The 19,388-nt window shown below is 39.2% G+C and overlaps 1 protein-coding gene across 1 annotated transcript; it reads right to left on the bottom strand.

Annotated features, from left to right (window-relative positions):
• Positions 1 to 1,543: 1,543 nt before the first annotated feature.
• Positions 1,544 to 19,241, bottom strand: LOC142443620 (albumin-like). The gene is made up of 14 exons (XM_075544931.1): positions 19,163 to 19,241; positions 18,411 to 18,468; positions 17,383 to 17,515; positions 15,788 to 15,999; positions 15,169 to 15,301; positions 14,112 to 14,209; positions 12,246 to 12,375; positions 11,216 to 11,430; positions 9,774 to 9,906; positions 7,935 to 8,032; positions 5,349 to 5,487; positions 4,050 to 4,273; positions 2,416 to 2,548; positions 1,544 to 1,585 (listed from the first exon to the last, which is right to left on the bottom strand). Exons 1-14 carry the CDS (start codon positions 19,239 to 19,241, stop codon positions 1,544 to 1,546), a joined length of 1,827 nt encoding a protein of 608 aa, XP_075401046.1.
• Positions 19,242 to 19,388: the final 147 nt, after the last annotated feature.

Here is a 19,388-nt window from a genome sequence, read left to right on the forward strand (position 1 = left end):
TGTGGTCAGCTGCCCTCTTTGAGCTCGGCACAATGGTTTTTAACTCTGTCAATCAAGAGGTTTGTTTGCAAAGCAACATGCACACTGCCCTTGATTTCTAAGAGGGAAATGAGGTTTCCAGCAGTGTTTAATCCGTAATTGTTCCCATTCCAGCTAGGATTGTGATTCGGGCACATGTCATACACCTGGGTCTATCCCTGTGTTGTGTCCTGGCTTGTGACTGAATAGTCCTGCTTCTGAGCCTCAAACTTTCCCTCATCACTGCTCAGAAGCATGGAATTCAGTGTTTAATTAATTAATTAAGCATTAAATTATCTGTTACCTAAGTTAATTATAACTAACAAAGTTTCTTCTCAAAGTTGCTCCTCCAAGAAAAAAAAGTATGTATATATATATATGTCTGTGTGTGTATTGTCATTTAGAGGTTAAAACAGGAGGACAATTGTTAAACATTTGCCTACTAAACAAAAGGTGAGCTCTTTGAACCAAAGTGGCCCCATGAGGAGAAAAAAACCAAACAAACCCCAGGCAATCTCCTCCCAATCCAATGACTTCCCCGGACACTCTGTAGGGAAGTTCTACTCTGCCTCTCAAATCCCCATGCTGGAGCCAACTCAACAACAGTAACAGGACACAAACATCATGGTTTGAAATGACAAAATGTGTAGAGATAGAAGTATTTGCTTTTGCCCTGATTGCACCACATTGAGTGCATTATCATATGGGTGAAGATTACTTAAAACCTAGTGAAGAAGAACACATCACAGGGTTTGGAAAATAACACTGCTAAAAATATATATATTTGAACAATTTCATTTTTAAAAAGAAAGCTAATTCTATGCTTTTATTATTTCTTCAAAAACTTTACCATCAAATGTGTAACATGGTTATGCTCAAACATCTATGCTTTAAAGTGTCATAGAAGAGAATTTTTATTAATGTTCTCTAGAGTGAGTGATACACTGGACATTCAGTTACAAATTATGCACTACTGTGGAAGTTCATATAAGATAGACCCTTTGTGTTCATCAGTAAAATGAGTTTTCTATCCAGTTATCAGACTGTACCATGACCAATCATCACTATTTGATTGGTATTGACTTATAAAAATACACTTTCCTATGGTCCAGTCTCCTACTGCCAGTTTCACATTGCAGAGACACCACTTACTGGGACAGCTCAATGTTATTTGTCATCTGGGTGAGAGTACACAGGGGTGAGCTCATGCTCTAGTGTCAATGCAGTTCACTTTGAACTCTGGCTTGACCTCTTTACTGTCCAGGTGACTCTTGTGCAAATTACTTGACTAATGTGTGTCTTCATTTCCTCCTGTACAATGGGAATGAGAATATACCCAAGATATGCTACTCTTTGGAGAATTAAATAAGTTTATATAAAGAATGTAGAACAGTGTAAGGGATTGGTCTATGTTACTCTTAGCAAACGGCTAGTCAATTTTCACTATTTTAATAATAGGAATTATGATGAGTTATTTTTAAAACATCTGAAGTATAGGTACCTGAGATGCGTGTAGCTGTTGTTTTTAAGCCAAGGCATCTTGAGCTTCCTTAACGAGTTTGGGGCCCTGAGAAGAATGAAATGGCAGATGTCAGGGAAATAGTGGCATTGCTATTAGGATGCAAATTAGTATTTACCTACACACTGGTGATGATAAAATACTTTTACATGCATCATATCCTTTAACTCCAATTTCATATTAAAGGCCTTTGAAGAGAGTTCACTGACACTCATTGTCCAAAAGGGATAAAAATTACTTTCCATCCATGTGGGAAAATATGAAAATAGCTCAGACATTAAAATATAAGCTTCCCCCTTCATTCACTAATCTCTGAAATGAAGCTGCCAAGTTTAATCACAAATTCAATCATAAAGCATTTTCCCACAAAAATGACTAAAGAAATGAAAGGTTTTGTTCATTGTTATTTCTAATAAAAGATTTCAGATCTTCAGCCCTTACACATGTTTTTACTTATATTCATAACCCTCTTCATTTTAGAACCAGGACAGGACAATTGTTTAATAATATGCTACATGACAGCAGCATACATATTTTTTTAATATTGGAGATTGTTTTGGAGGCAATTCTATGTAGAAAAATATTCTTACCATATATGCATAGAGTGACCTTTAGGCAAACGAACCCTAGTCCAACGCATGTGTTGGACAGCTAACAGCAAGGTCAGCAGTGTGAACCACTGAGTGCTCCGCAGGAGAAAGATGAGGCTCTCTACTCCCATAAAGGGGATTGCTTTGGAAACCCTGCACGCAGCTCTGTCGAGCCTGGTTGCTATAAGTCAGAATCAACTCCATGACATTTAGAGGGTTAGGTTTGTTTGTTTCAAGCCCTAACCTGATTAACCATGGAAATTATCACAGTGATGGCCATGTCAGTACCTCCTCCCCAAAGCAGGCCTCCTTGTCCTCAGCCAGACAGCACTTCGCCACCATAACGGTGAAGTCTCCGGTCACTTTTTTCAGTTGCTCATCTGTAGCCTTGGGCTTGTGTTTTACCAGCTCGGCAAGCACACTGTGTTAGAACAAAGGAAGAGATAGTGGGGTGCTCCGATAAAGAAAGAGGAAGGTGATGAGGAGTGTACTGCTGTTATTATTTACGATTTTTCAGCCTTGAACGCAGACAACTCTGGTTTGGAGGCACAAACGTGCCATTTAAGGTTCAATATTCTTTTCATCTGGATGCTGAGAATAGTAAAACCTATCTTCATAGGGCTAGAGGGACTGTGGATGATATCACTAATGTAAATTTCTCAGCATCCTATGTGGTGTCAAAGATATAAAAACAGAAAAGGGCCGTTACTTCCCTGGAAACTCTGAAAAGGATTATATATTTACAAGTACACATTACCTGGATTCTGGAATTTACATCCTATTAATCAGGATAGTTTATATAAGAGTTCAAAATAATCCTTTAATAGCTTTATTGTCTCAAAGTTCATTTTTAAAGTCTATCAGTTGAGAATCTTTATATTGCATCTTTGAAATTTGACCCATTCATGTGTAATAATGCAGAGACAGCAGGAAATAAGCCTATCAAAACTTGTGTACTCAAAAAACTATTGCTGTGATAGATCTTTAAATATGAAGCAAAAAATATCTCCTGAAGTCCTCTTAAGATCAAGCAAAATTTTAGCTTATCTAGTAAAAATTGTCTTCGTTAAGCGTGAGGCCATTTTCATGTATCTCTTAGGGGTCAAATGATAACAGCGCTTGATTGATTACCTAGGACCTTAGAGGGCCATGCGCTTATGTCTACGGCTGAAATGACTCCGAATGAGAGGGTGGGAATGTTTACACGACTTGAAGAATATAATCAATGTCACTGTAGAACATATACTATTGGATTGGTACATATTTTGTTGTACATATTCTCAAATATCAAAACACAAACCATGAACTACTTAAGCACAACGAAAAAGACTTTGGGAACAGGAGCTTCACTACCATTGGCATCTACAGAGACAACAACATCAGAGAAAGGTTTGCAGTAATGTGCCTAAGACTTGCTACACTTAAGGCACGACCAGGGCCCCCTGTGGATGAGAGGAATTATCTTTTGCTACATCTCATGCCACTCTAATCCCTCATGGTGTTTCCAGTAACACATCTTGAGGATTTGCTGTGCCTGTAGATTCAGCATTTTAAACACAAAGACAAAATTCCCATTCATGTCCCCAAATTAACTAACTAAATTTCTATCTGCACAAATGAGTTCGTGAATTGCTCAACCCTTTCTCATGCATCTGAATGAGATATTATTCTACTGTGGCTCTTTAGCCATAGTTTTCTGCTAAGAAAATAAAAGACTATTCTGCATAATCGGTAAGCCAGTATTCTGCTAAGAGAATTGTAAAGGCTGTCCATTTTGCTCTTAATACTTTTACCAGTTCTATGGAGTCAGTACTTAATACGTTTCTGTGTGTTACACAATCACTAATTCTGAAAAGTGGCACATTTCAGTTTACCTTTCTCATTAACCAGACTGAGATAGCACACAATAACGACACACTCACGATTGTTTCTTGATTTGCTTCTGATCATCTGGCAGTGTGCACAATTCGGCGTGGAAGGTGAATGTTTCAGGGCTGAATTCTTTGGGAACATATGTTTCATCAGGATCAAGAGCTGAGAAGCATGGCCTCCTGTCCACCAAGGAATCTGAGCAGCATTTGGTGACCCTTTCGCTCACTGGTGTTTTCTCGTGCTGCACACAAAGCTGGTTCAGAACCACAGCCAGCTAAAGGATAAGCAGAGGAAGAGTGGGAGTTTTTAAAAAGCCGTAGCTGGAAGTGTTTCAATGAACGCCTTCTTACCAATGGGTCACATAAGTGTTGTGTTTAAACTAGCACCATTGAATTCAGGGTTATTGAGGCCATGACTTATCTTCAAGACTGCAAGGAGAGACGAGCCAGTCAGGGTGCAGTGTAGCAACGATGAAACATACAACTTTCCTCGAGTTCCTACATGCTTCCTCCCCCCACTTTGGGAAATGATCCCAATTCTACCTTACAAATCAGGCTACACCAGAGGATGTACACTGGTACAGATAGGAACTGGAAACACAGGAAATCCAGGAAGAGTGATCCATTCAGCACCAGTGGTGAGAGTCATGAAAGCGGGAGGGTGGAGGGAAGATGGTGTGGATAGGGTGAACCAATTACAGCGCTCTACATCTAACCTCCTCCCTGGGTGTTGGACAACAGAGAAGCAGGTGAAGGGAGACGTCGGGCAGTGTAATATGGAACAGGGGTACATGAGGAAGCGGGGAGCATGGAAGGAGAGGAGGAAATGTGGAGTTCTTTCCAGGGGCTTAGGTGGTGAGCAAATGTTTTGAGAATGATGAGGAGAATGAATCTGCAAATATGCTTTATACAATTGATGACTATATGGTTTGTGATAAGAGTTATATGAGCCCCCAATAAAGTGATTATTATAGATTTTCAAAAGACCACAACAAGAAGGAACTTTGAAAATACTTTCTCTCTAAGCACACCTTGTTAAAAACAAACTGAGTGGGGCCTTGAGATGGATGCCTTGGGGAGGAGAGTCACCAATGAAAGTAAAAAAATATATAGAAAGATACGAGATTGTTAAGTATTAAAATGAAAACGCTGGCCCCCCACCCCTCGCAAACAATTTACCTTCTTTGAGATCACTAAATCACTGCTTTAGTGGGTAGGAGAACATAAACAGCCAAGTGAATCCTGGCAGCTCTTAAAGTCACATACAGACACACTTTAGTTTACCCCTTCTTTGGAAGCCAGCACGTAAAGTTCATCACTATTAACTAGATGATAGTTGTAAAGACTCACATAGTCCTCGGCACAGGGCATTCTCTGTGCTTCTACAAGTGGGCAGCACTTGGTGCCCACCCTTCCCAGGCTTCTTGAGATCTCCACGAGAGTTGGCGTTGACACTTGCGGCACTTTCCGGGTGTAGCGAACTATGAGCCTGTGACAAAACAGACCGTGTGGTTTCAGCCAAGTAAAAAAAAATAGTACCTCAAGCAAAAAAACAACAACAAAGAGCTAAAATCAACTAGGAATATCTTATTTTCCAGTTCTAATTTCATCTCCATTTCCTAGTGCCCAGGGGAGCAGTATAGAAAGACATTGTCCTGAGCAATTCGGTAGATCTAGCTTTGAATTCCACCTGTCTCACATAATCTGAAAAAAAAAAGTATATCTACCTTATACCAGCATTTCATGTTATTAAAAAACTTATTCATTGTTTCATTGCTTTCATAACTACCTAGTAAATATTACCATGTCTCTGAACTGGACCATATGAACACATGTTCTTATATATATAACATGGGAAATGACACAATCACTGAAGACAAAATGCGTGCATAAGGAAATGTGCTCAGAAACTGATGGAGTCTGGCTATTAGAAAATAGAGCATCTGGGGTCTTAAAAGCTTGAAGTTAAACAAGCGGCCATCTAGCAGGGAAGCAACAAAGCGCACATGGAGGAAGCACAAGAGTCTGTGTGATCACAAGGTGTCGACAGGAACAGGTATCAGGCATTAGAAGACCCCAAACAAATAAATATATTGATACAAATGATGGGGACGGGGTACAGACCCATAGGCCATTCATTGTACACAACTAGATATCTCCTCACAGAAGGGTCTCAAAGAAGGAGCGAGTTAATCAGGTTGCAGCATAGCACCAAGGAACACGCCACATTCCTTTGGTTCTTTAATGCTTCCCCACCCCCACCCCCAGTATCATAACCCCAGTTCTTCCTTACAAATCCTGCTAGCCTGGAGCATGTACACTGGTATAGATACGCGCTCTCAACACACAGTAAAACCCCTCAGGAACAGTAATGGGAGTGGTGATACCATGAGAGTATAGGAAAGGTATGGGCAGAAGGGAGAGAAATAGGGAACCGATTATAATAATCAATGTATTAACAGGCCCACAGGGGTACAAACAACAGAAAAGTGGGCAAAGGAAGGTAGCAGATTGTGTAAAATATGAGAATGACAATCATTAATAATTTATCAGGAGTCCATGAGGGTGGGAAGCTGGGGGAGGGGGGAAAAGGAGGAGCTGAAACCAAGAGCTCAAGTAGAAAGAAAATGTTCTAAAAATGATGATGGCAACATATGTACAAATGAGCTTGATACAATTAATGTGTGGATTGTTATAAGAGCCCCCAATAAATAAAGTGATTTAAATTTTTTTTAAAGTATATCAAGGAAAAGGATATTTCTGATGTGCCAGATGAATCGTTGGAGGTAAATTAGCAGTTTGGCTACTCTAGCCATCGCTGTCAGTTACCTCCACACATTGAACAAAAATATGGGGGAAAGTATAATTGACTCAATAGGTATTAAATTAAATATAAGTACTCCTTTCACCTAGCACCATGTACAACAAGCAGTAGTTGTTTCGGAGGAGGCTACAAAAAGTTTGTGGGAAAAGGGCATTAAGTGATAATGGGTTTTCTTTCAAGGGACTTTTAGAACCCCCTTACATTAAGAATCTCCATCGTCAATGAAAGCCACTGTGTGAGGGCAATCTACTCTTTGAAAAACACTTTTTGTTCACACTACGGTCCTATTAGCACCCCAAAAAGTGCTAACATTTATACTATATAATATACGTCTACTGAATGGTGTCTTGCTTCCTTATTTCACCTCCATAAATCAAACTTTCAGATTGAGACCTTGGTCCATCAGGCCAGTCTGTCTCTGACACTGCTACAAAAGGACATTGTAGAGAAAAACAAAATGTTCATCCTCCAAGGCTACATTATGTATTCCCTAAATATGTCCTCCTGTCAAATAGCCATGATGAAGAAGATATTCACATATATATCTAAATTAATTTTGTCATATTTAATTCTTCAACCCATATGTTACATCTCAATTCTGGTGGCTCTGCTACTATTACTGCTATTCCTACTATGGATCTTTTCCTGGTAAGGTCTTCTAGTTATCTGTAAATTACGCCTTAACATTCGGGCCAGTGCAGATATCTCCATCGCACCAACTGCTCTCTCTCTCTCTAGTCCTTGTATATATTTGTGTTTATGTATAAGAATTGATCAGTAATATACATATACTATATCCAATTATTGAGATTTCTATGTTAAGTACTCCACATTGAAAAAAAAAGGCCAAAAAGCTCTGCTATCAACTCAATTCTGACTCAAGGCAATCCCATGTATTAAAGAATATCTGTAACTCCTTAAGGTTTTCTTAGCTTTCAGCTCTACTGAAACCTTTCATGAGCCTTTATTCAGCTACTAAATGGATTTGAACCACCAATCTTTGCATTGTTAGATAATTACCCTCTAGGCACTTGGGATCCAGGGATTTGCTAATTCTTCAATAGTCATAAACTCAACAAGAAAAAAATTAGCCAAAATACAAAATCACTTACTGATTTTGGAAGTCATACTCTCCAAGTTTGCCAAAAACTTCACAGTTTTCTTTAACTAACTTCTGGGGCTCCTCAATAAGAGGTTTCATTTCCTCCATCTGAAACACAGGATAATTAAATGTATTAGATTCTGCTAGGATGAGATGCAGGTCACATTTCACACTTTAGGCAGAATAAGATCTTCCTCCTTTTCAGCCAATACCAAGTCAGGCCAAGTCAACCCAGAGTTGATTCCAACCCATAGAGACCCTGTAGGACTGAGTCAAACTTCTCCTTAGGGTTTATGAGACTGTAAATCTTACAGGGAACAGACAGTCTTTCCTCTCTCCCACAGTGCAGCTGGAGGCTTGGAGGCATTGACCTTGAGGTTAGCAGTCCACTGCTTCAACCATTCTACCACCAGGTCTCCTTTCCCAACCAGTGCTACCTCAAAAAGACATTGATGTCAAATCCATCACATTCTATTCAAGCTCTTTATTTTAAGTGCTGGGACTGTGAGTGTGAGTGCTTACAAACACTGTCCACGTTCTGGAGTTCACATTGCCATTTGAGTCAGATCATCTGACTCATTTTCCAGTTGTGTAGGTTAGACAGAGTTCTCCAAGCTTCACAAACCTCATCTATCAAAAATGGATGACTATGGTGCTCCCATAGTCAGAATGGTTTGGTGAATAAACGGAACTGAAGGAATTAAAATAGCACTTGGCCCATCAAGAAGAAGCCTTAGTTGGCACTGTGGTGAGTAGTTGGCTTCTAATCAGGTCATCGATATGACTCAATCAGCTGCCCAGTGAAGCTAAGGTGTGACAGTCTGCTTCCATAAAGATTGATAGCTTTGGAAACCCTGTAGGATGATGCTACTCTTCCCTGTAGGGTCACGATGAGTCGGCATCAACTCAAAGACAGTGGATTTATTTTGGTTTGGTTTAGTTTGGTAGCAAACAATAAATGCTCAATCATTTATCATTACTTGTATTATTATTTTAGGCCAGGTTTCCTGTGAGATCTTAAAATTATTGAGAGTACAGATTTAGACTTGGCGATTAGTAGGTGTGTGGTGTCTGGCATATACAGATCCGAGTAGAGGAAAGAATTATTTTCCTCTTAATCAGCGTGGTAGGGAAAGCAGCAGATATGTTTGTCTGAAGCAACAACAAGCACACTATCGTGGAGTCAACTCTGACCCAGTGGGAGCCTCTCGGCCCGAGCACAACTGCTCCTTTGGGTTTCTGAGTCCTCAGATGTACATGGGAGCAGACACGCTTCTCTTCTCCCACGGAGGAGCTGCTGGGTTGAAACTGCTGACCATGAATCACTGACTGCTCCTTGGATGGGCTTGAAGGGGACCTGATCATCCTCCACAACTGCTGTGTTCTCCTTCTGTAAATTCCTAAAAACCCATGCCTAAACTTTCTCAAAAATAAAGGTGGAGTTTCTCCAACTTTCCTTTAAGATATTAATTCTAGTACTATACTAAGTTTTGGAACCAAAATTACCTTCATGCTATCTGAGTTCAAGTTACTGTAATGAACACTTAAATTTACTTTGTGTTAATCTGATCTTGGGACTATGAAAACAGAACAGAAATCTTGCTCAAGAATTTGTAGTTTGGGAGATTGCTCTCTTTGGAGCTTTTTTTCGGGGTTTTATTCATCATTTTTCTTAAGGGCTGGTTTTGGTTTTACTTTCAATAAGTTTAAGAGCACAGAATTGAAAACCATATCAGGAAAAGAACTAAATTTTGAGAGATTTCACTGTGCATCACTGCCCTGTCTTCCTTGGTCATGACTGGAATCATTAGCCCAAGAGCCAGATTTAGTTTTCTTGAAAGCAACCTACCACGTTGCCATAGCAGGTGTGAGGATCGGCCATGGCACAGCACTTCTCCAGTTTGGCTTCGTAGAACTTGGTAATTCTCAGTAGCAACGTCACAGCATAATCAGGATGCCTTCTTGAGTATTCATACAAAAACCTGCATGCGATAAAATGCAATAGCATGAGTTAGACAAAATGAGCACAGTAAATCCACAACCAACTTAGAGATTAATTCTCCATCCAAAGGCCCAAATTTAACTAAATCCCTAGACAGTAACGAAGGGTGAATGGAGGGTTAGAGATTCTGATATTAAAACTGTCTGAGTTCACATTTGGTTCTCTCTTTTAGTTTTGCTATGTCACTTCAGGCAACTTGTTAAACCTCATGGAATCTTACTTTTCTCTTCTGTAGAGTGAGAACAATAATGTGATCTATGTCTGTCGGGAAGCATTAGACTGCCAACTGCAAGGTCAGTGGTTCAAACCCATAGGTAGAAGCAGGGGAGAAAGATGTGGCTATCTGTGGCTGGAAATATTTTCAAAGCCTAGGAACCCTTTATGAAGTGGCAAATAATTGGAATTAATTCAATGGCAATGGGTTATTTTGTTTGAGTTCTTTTAAATTTCATAACGAAGATTGTTGTGAGAATTAAATAATATAATCTATATAAAAGACACTGAAACATAGGAAATGTTTGATAAATTATGTCTAATCTTACAATGAACACTTGTTTGATTTGACTCTACCTCACAACGGGCCTGAATTTAATATGTATACCCTTATCCACTCAATGAATACTGGATATTTATGGTCAGAAGACAGAGACAGAGAGTAAATAGTCTTCATTTTTCTCTCTGAAATTTTATAGTGTATTATTTAGGAAATATTATTTAATACAAAGGATACTATAATGTAAAGCAGAAATTCAAATTTCCTGACTTTTCACCTATGAGATAAGCTTTTATTTGTCCATGAAGTTCACAGCCTTTCCCTGTCACTGAAGTTTTGTTTGAATTTAAAATACCTGATGGCAGGTTCCAGGTCTTTCTTTTAATAGATTTTTGTTACCTGTCATTACATATCTGTCCATATATGCATGTACACATATGTGTGCATTGTAGATATTCAGGAAATTCCCTTTCAATAACTAATCAGATGAATGAATAACCTATATATTTACATATCAACAAAATGTTTCTGGGAAAATCGCTCCAGAAAAATCCCTAAGGAGCAAAGAGGGGGCAGCAGGAATAACTGGAAGAACTTTCGTTGACTCTTTATACTCTTCTGTATTGGTCTTTGTAGTGAGCGTGTGTTGCCTTATGATAGTTGGAGAAACTCTGATATGATGGAAATGTAACCTGTAAAGCCTGGCCAGGAAGAGGGAAAAGGAGCGCCGGGATACATGAAAATGGGAGCACCTCCACAGAGCCTTCTCTTGTCAGATCATCCCTTGTCCACTTACGTGCCCAGGAAGAGATCCTTGGCCTCGTCATAGTTTTTGCACACCTCCTTGTCCTCCACGAAATCAGCAGCCATCGGGGTGAGGTCGTCAGGAATATCATCATTCTCGAGCTCGGTGATGCAATGGGATTTCTCAAGCACAGGCTTATCACAGCAGGCCTTTAGCTTACTGGAGATGCTTTCCTGATGGTCACATGTGTACTTGGCCAGATCCGCCTGCAAACGAGTTGATGAAAAATGTCCATGTGCCTTATGTACGTGCTGTGTACACCTTCCAAAGTTTTCCTAAGCTATTCACCCTTCTCCAACCCCGTCTACTCCCTAAAACAATCTCTAGGGGAATCTACCTCTATACTTGCCCTCCTTCATGTTGAGGAGTTTGTCCCTTCTCTCAGCTAAAATACGACTGAGAGAGGTTACTAATCAGTGATGAATCAAACGGGTCATTTGAAAAATCTATAAACTCAAATAAGAGTAACCCATGTGTGTCACTACACCTGTGTTCCATGGGGCTTTCAGTGATTGATTTTTAAAAATTATATCACCATCCTTTTCTTTGAAAAACTTTTAGAGGAACTCAAACCTCCAGTAGTTAGCTGAGCATGCTATTTGCACCACCCACCCTCCGACTACTTTGAACAAGTAGGTTAAAAAATGTAAAAGTAGTTCCTATACTACAGTAGTTAAGTGATCATTGGCTAACTGGAAAAAATGACAGCTGGTCAACCTGCTGCCCCAGAGAGAAAAATTGTGGAGATTCACCTTTAAAAAATGATTTCCAGCATTGGAAACTCTATTGGGCAAATCTCAATCCTAGTATAGGATTGGTAAGGTTGGAATCCATTGATGGAACACAAGAACCTTAACAACTTGGGGGTTGGGGAAAGGACCACAAACAAGAAAAGTGTGAGTTAGAGCAGAAAGGAACACCGAACACAATCTCCCTGATAGCTGTCTCCATGGAGCTGAAAGGATTCATTCTATCGGCATAAGTGAGTAAACAACCAAAGAGCATTCTGACAAGTCCTCACCCTGTCATCAGCACACTCCAGCAGGTCTCCATGGCAGCATTCCGTGTGGATCTTGGCAAGACCTGTCACTAGTTTAGAAATCTCTGGAAAATCAGCCTTCGGAAACCTCTGGCTTAGGCGAGCTACACCCCTGAAAACACGCACACCATCAAATGGATTATTAACATGCAATCTTTTCTGTGAAAACGCAGGAAAGTAATGTAGTCAGGTAATTCAAGCCACCTAACGTATGGAAACACTCTGCAAAATTCATTACTTCTGAATTTAATGTTAGTTTGAACAAATTTATCTTTATCCCTGAGGGAAAAATTATCTATTGTAAGAATGTGTACAGTAGGTAGATGTCTGTTGTTGGTTGTTAGTTGCCAGCAGCATGTATGTCGACTACAATATTCCGAGGGTTTTTCAAAGTTTTGCCTAATCACAAACTATGCGTTTAAAGAGGAATTCTACAAGAGGCAATACTTTGAAGCCCAGATTCACAGTTAAATTCAGGCTTCCTCGCTTATTACCTGTGTGATGCGAGGCAAGTTGACTAGCCTCTCTGAGAATTAACTTCTGTAGTCACAATAGCACTGATGTGAGAATTAAATTAGATCATGCATATGACAGCCTATTATAAACTAGGAGTACCAGGCAGATTATAATCCCCTTTCATTTTAGACAATAAAGACCTTCTAAAAGTCTCTAACCCCACTAAAAAATTCACTACCATCAAGATGATTCCGGTTTCAGAGACTATACCTCTTTTTAGAAGTAGGCAGCCCCACCTTTCTCCCGAAGAGTGGCTGGTGGTTTCGAACTACCAATCTCCAGGTTAGGAGCCCAACATTTAACCACTATGCCATCAGACTCCACTTAAAAGTCTTTAAGAATAAAATATTAAAATTTCACAGAGTTGTGGAGTAATAAAAGATAATTCAATTAAGTATTTTAAAAGTAATAAAAACAAAATATGTTTTCGCCAAGGAATTTATCCAGCAGAGTCTCTAAGTTCCATGACAAGATGTAAAAAGTACATATCATCATTGTCACCAAATCATTGCAAAGTTATCGAATTCTGATAAAAGGTATTCCCCCTACTTTCTCCCACATCCAAGGCAATGCTAGTGTGTAACTAAACATCACTTCATAGACTGTTTATTTGTTGACTTGGATAGTGGTGTTGGTGTTAATGGCAGAGATATCAGGCAGAGGAAGTTTAATTGATGATTTCCAGAGAACCTGTGATGTCTCCTTTTATCTTCATTTTATCTCCTGTTCTTCTTGATTCAGTGTTGACTAACACATGGCAAATTCTGAGTGTTACTAATTTTCTGGCTCAGGTGTTTTAAATTCTTCCAGAATAGGTAAGTACTCAGAAAGCAAAGGGTAAGATATTAAGAGAAGAAAAGAAACTATGACATTATGAAAAGTAATTTTAGTTTGGTCAATGGTTGAATCAAATGAGTAGGACCACAAAGGAAAATGGGGGGTGGGGTGGATTTCCAGGGTATTTCAGGGTTGGCAATGCTGCTTTAAATAAATTTTTAACACATACTGACTATAACTCTAAGAAATATTGAAAAATTAGAAAAAGAAGCCCAGTACTTATTAGTAAAATGGCAGATTGACTAACTCCCTCTTTTTAATGAAAGACAAAGTTTACTGTACTTTCTAAACTTTTGACTATTTAGGAAAAATAAAATTGATGACAAACTGTCATTGATAGTCTAACTTACAGTTGAACTAAATTTTTGCACTTTAGACAACCAAAAGGATGTTCAAGAAGGCCCTGAGTGTACTGTGGACAGTGTAAAGTGTTGTCAATGGAGCAATCATTATGCTAATTGCTCTAAAGATGGAAGCTAAATAAACATGATTTACCATGCTTTGAAAGCCCGGGTTCCGAATTTTTCAATGCTGGCACACCTCATTCTCTGTCTGGCAGAGGAAGTCAGTACATTTTCTTTCAGAGCATCAAGCTGTGGAAATTGATCATTGAAGAATTAGAAAGGCAAAGTTTCAAATAAAACATCCCTTCATAAACTCTGATGTCATGACAATTAAATTATAAAGAGAGAATATACTTCTGCGTCCCTAATTGCTCATGAATGGTAACTATGTGCAATACGGGCAGAGGACAAATCCGTCTGGGGAGTGTGGGAGCCCCTAGGTAGTTGAGAAGTGGCATGGAGGCGCTGCCATGGACGAAGGGAAAGAACATGAGAGACGAGAAGAGACAAACCTCCCAGAGAAGTTAACTCCTAATTCTGCCTATAAATCATTTCACTCCATCCTCCACTAACCCTGGAGCCATCAGGAAACCCCTAGCAGGAGTGGTAGGCCGAATAGTTGAGGGGGTTGATGGGCAGTTTCAATTGTTGACATAAAATTGATGACCTGAAATGCAATGCCTACTTAATCGACAGTTATAAAATGGTTTAGAAAAAGAAAAGAAACTCCCTTGGGGAAAAAAGAATAAAGGTTATCACTGTAAAATGAGAAAGAAAAACAAATGAAGCCGGGCTTCGAGGTACAGTAAAATCCTCCAGTGTGAATTCCTCTCCCAACAGCAACAACAACCTCATGAAGGTTTGCTTCTTGGCTGTGCAGTTTGACAATTAAATGTCTGTGTCTCACTACAGCAACCTGCACCGTAAAAAGTTGTGGGATGTTTAGATAGATTGGAGGGGCCTTCAAAAATTCAGGGGGAAAGTGGGACTAAAAGATGATAGAGGTTTCCACACACTCTTTAAAGGACCCTCTGAGGAAGTCAGAGAGAGGCCTTCAAAAGAGGTGAAATATCTTTGGAGGGGCCAGTGGGGAGGAAAGAAGAAGACACGTTCTTGACCATGACTGGGAAGTCTGTATCAGAGGCTAGCTCCCCTAAATCTAGTCATAAAACAGCTGAAGGCTGAGATTTGGCTGTTCGGGAAAATACCTTTGGTGTCAGGCAGGCAGCTTTATCTGCAACTTGGCAGCATTCAGTCATGGTGTCTTTGTATTGCTTGGTAAAGTAGAGGAGCTCTGGGGCATAGAAGAGAGGAAATCTTCTGGCGACTTCATATAAGTATCTAAAGTTTTAAAAGGAAGACAGGGAGTCATTTTCCATTAAAACCGTGTCTAGAAACAGAGAAGGAGCAACCCAAAAATCAAAAGATGAGTAATATAGTCATAATTCCTTAAGTAAAAATTCTTATCATTTAGCTTGTTCATATATGAATACTATGGGTGTCTTCTTACAGTTTGAGAGTGAATTATTAATGAAATTGAATTTACTGTTGATGCTGAGCATAAACAATGTTTTGAGAAATGCCAATCTCAAATATGTTCATATAATATATACCCTGTTTCAAAGGACTCTAAGAGACATTTGGTCCAATTGTTTTGTTGTATAGAATTGGGTGGCAGTCAATACTCCTTCTTTTGAAAATGGACTCTCAACAAAAGCATCCAAGCATTTCTGTTGAAAACATTTCTGTGGTGGTAATTGTTATCCAAAGACTTGATCAGTAGGTTTATTGAATATTGTTTACTTTTGTGCACTTGGGATGACTTACTTTCCAAAAAACCTGTGCTCATCATCGTGAAAGGCAGTGCACAGAACATCGGCAGTGGGCCGCTCGATTGGAGGGAGAGGTGGGTTCTCATCTTTGTGTTTCAAGAAACAGTCATTTCGCTCAGGTTCTTGTTTCTCACAACAGTCAGCCAATTCACCGTACGTGTCACGGAGAGATGCAATTGTACACAATTTATCTCCAAAAAGAGTATGCTGAAAGAAGAGAAGAAAATAAGGCACTACTTAGCTTCTTTCTATTCAACACAAGGTACAAAATCCTTAATACAATAGAGAAGGCTTTGTTAGCAAATCATAAAATGATCCACACCATCCATCCCCGGGCCCAACCTAGAGGGTTCCCTGTGCTTGAACTGTCTGTGTGTCGTGTTCAGAAGAATCAGCTGTCACGCTGCGGCCTGGAGGGAACAAAACATCAGGGCAAAAGACTGGTGTCAGTGCCTTTACTGCGTGTGACTTCACATCTAACCCCAACTAAGGCGCAAGTCTCAGCAGTCATCCAAAGAAGCCTTCAGGAAGGCAGACTTCTAGGTAGCAGGTGATTCGTGGGAGAGAGAAAGCTGCTCAGATAGCTTCACATTGAGCCTGTTCCTTTTGGAGACGCTCAGTTACTCAACAGATGTTATTCAAAACTGAGTGACACAGGGGTGCCCTGGGAAGGCACGCGGTGCTCTACTAACAGGTTAGAGGCTCACACGTACCAGTAGCTCAGGGGGAAAGGTAGCTGTCTGCTGACAGTAAGATGAAACCTGGGAAACCCTCTGAAGCAGGTCTAGTCTATACTTCGGGCCTCTATACATCCTTGAACCAAGGAATATATATTTACACTATTAATTTATAAGTAACAACACTAGCACAGACATCACTTGAGATCTTTCTCAAGATAAAAGCTGCATAGTTTGCTATCTCTGTTAACCTCTCTGAAAAGACACCAATATTAATTTTTTAACAAATGACAATTTCCATTTATAAACACTTACTTTTGGGTGAGGTATCAATAAATAAAAGTCTTAAAAGCTATTGTAGAGCCACGATACAGTTACTCTACAGAGAAGTAGCAATGGTTGCTCTGTCGATACCTATTTGTATTTTAAAAAGCTTGTTCAAATAAATCATTCTATTTGGGGCTGTTACATCTCATAACAATCCATACATCAGTTGTATTAAACAAATATGTTGCCATTAACATTTTCAAAACATTTTATTTCTACTTGAGATCTTGGTATCATCTCCTCTTCTCTCCCCCTTCCTCTCCCACCCTTCCACCCCCATGAACCCTTGATAAAATATAAATTATTATTATTTTCTTATCTTACATCAGTCGCTGTCTCCCTTCACTAGTGTTTCTGTTGTTGATCCCCCAGGGAGGGGGGTGTGTGCTTAATGTGTCAATCACTTCAGTCGGCTCCCTGTGTTTGCTGAGTTTTCAGTGTTACGTATGGTTAGCAGTCGAGTGCAGAGCCCACTGCAGCACCAGGGCGCCTTCTTTTCATTGGCCATTTCAGGATAATTGAGAAAATTAAGGAGAGCTGTTTCCCTTTTCTAAACCCAGGATGACCTACATCAGAACATACTTACAAGTGACTTGCCACAGTTTTCAGCTGACTCATCAGCAACACATGTTTTTGCAAAGTCAGTTACTTCGGTTACTAATTTCACATGTTCTTCATATGGGCACTTCTGTAGGTACTGAGAAAAGGTAATCAGCAATCTGAAACAAAGGACACAGCCAGCACATTTAGACCACAATACAACTTCAATATAAAGCAGGTGGCACATTTACAAATGTGCTTTACATAATTGATCTATGAATGGATTGTGATAAGTTGTATGAGCCCTAATAAAACAATAAAAAATGCAGGTGGCTGTGCTCATGGACAAATCATCTATCTGTATACGTGTATAATTCATACATTTTGCTTACTATTTTATAAAAATTAAAATTTTGAAAAACATTTGTAACAGCGATTATCTAAAGACTAACCAGGCATGTGTAACTTCCAGGCAAAGAAGGCTGTGTTTCTATCATGTTTAAATGCATGTGCATGCACAGCAACAGAAGCACACCCATAGAGATATTCAGCAAGGGAAACCCTAGCTGGGTGTCCTGATGAAGACTGAAGGTTTACATTGCACCTATGAAGTACTGAAGGCAAGAAATAAAATCACACACACCTCATTTAATTAGACCATGGGAGAGCGTCAAGTTTTAAGAATAAGGAATTCTCAATATTGCTAGATTTTTAAAATGTTAACATAGTCCCTGAAAAGCTTTGGTGTTGTTTGCTATGCACAGGGGGTTTTGTAATTAAGCTGACAAGGGAACTATGTATACACCTACTTCCATCCTGCACGTTACATGTGAACTACAAAGCTGCACTGTCCAATAGAATACCACAACCAATAGAGTCCCGTGTGGTAATTTAAATTAAAGGTCTAGTAAATTAATTTATGAATTCTGTTCCCTAGTTCCATTTGCCACATTTAATGTGCTCACTGGGCACTTGGGACCAATGACTACCATGTTGGATAGAACTGATATAGATTATTTCCCCAAGGCTTGAGCTCAGTGGCATTACATTTGACTCCTCACTAGTTTAACTTACAGGCCTTTGAAAAACTCTTCTCCCAAATCCTTGTAGCGATGAGCGATCTCACTCTTGTCTGTGGGCAGAAGTATGAAACAAAGGAAGAACGATACATAAATTTGATTTAAACACTGAAAAGCCTGACTGCATATGAGGCTACTTTTTGTTACTTTACATTAGACTGATGTATTTGCTCCAGGCTCTGATCACAACAGAAAATTTTATAATGATGGTGAACTATTTCATCTCCCTCTCAAATTAATAATTATCATATGAACAATGATATTATTCTAAAAATCATCACATTGTTATACTTTCATATTCATACTTCAGCAAGCACTAGTGGTCTTAAAGTATCTGTTAGGAATTACTGAAAAGAAGGGCTGAGGAGAAAATAAATATAAATGCAAGTTCAAGTTACAAGATTAAAAACATATATTTAGATTATTTTTAAAGCATGTTCATAGTATGGATTTGGGCATCTGAATTCCATTTCCAGCGCTATCCTCGAAGGCTTAATTTGGAATACCTGCGGTTTCTACATGGGTCAAAGGAAACGATCATTACTAAACCATTTTCCTCAATACTATTTTAAAGGAATTTTAGAAATATATTAATAAGACAAAACTGCCTCAAGTTTCACCAAAGAAAAATATCATCATCACCTAAAAAGACATGCTAATTCTGCAATTAGGCATAGTCTACTAAAAGTTTATTTTATTAACAAAAGTAAAATTAGAGTTGAATAGTAGAAAATAGAGAATGCTTACGTGCATCTTGCCGAAACAAGCCCCTGGAAGAAGCAGAGCTGAAGAGAAAGAGAAGGGAAATAAAGGTTACCCACTTCATTTTGCCAGAGACTTGTGGGATTAGAGAGAAGGGGAAAGGTAAAATGGATAGGGAGAAATTAGCACTAATATACTTCTCCAACCAGTAGGTGTAGATTAACTAGCCTCATCCTTGCGTGTCATTGGCTGCCCAGCGATTACAAAATTC

Source organism: Tenrec ecaudatus, chromosome 3, assembly GCF_050624435.1.
Source record: "Tenrec ecaudatus isolate mTenEca1 chromosome 3, mTenEca1.hap1, whole genome shotgun sequence".
Taxonomy (NCBI): Eukaryota; Metazoa; Chordata; class Mammalia; order Afrosoricida; family Tenrecidae; genus Tenrec; species Tenrec ecaudatus.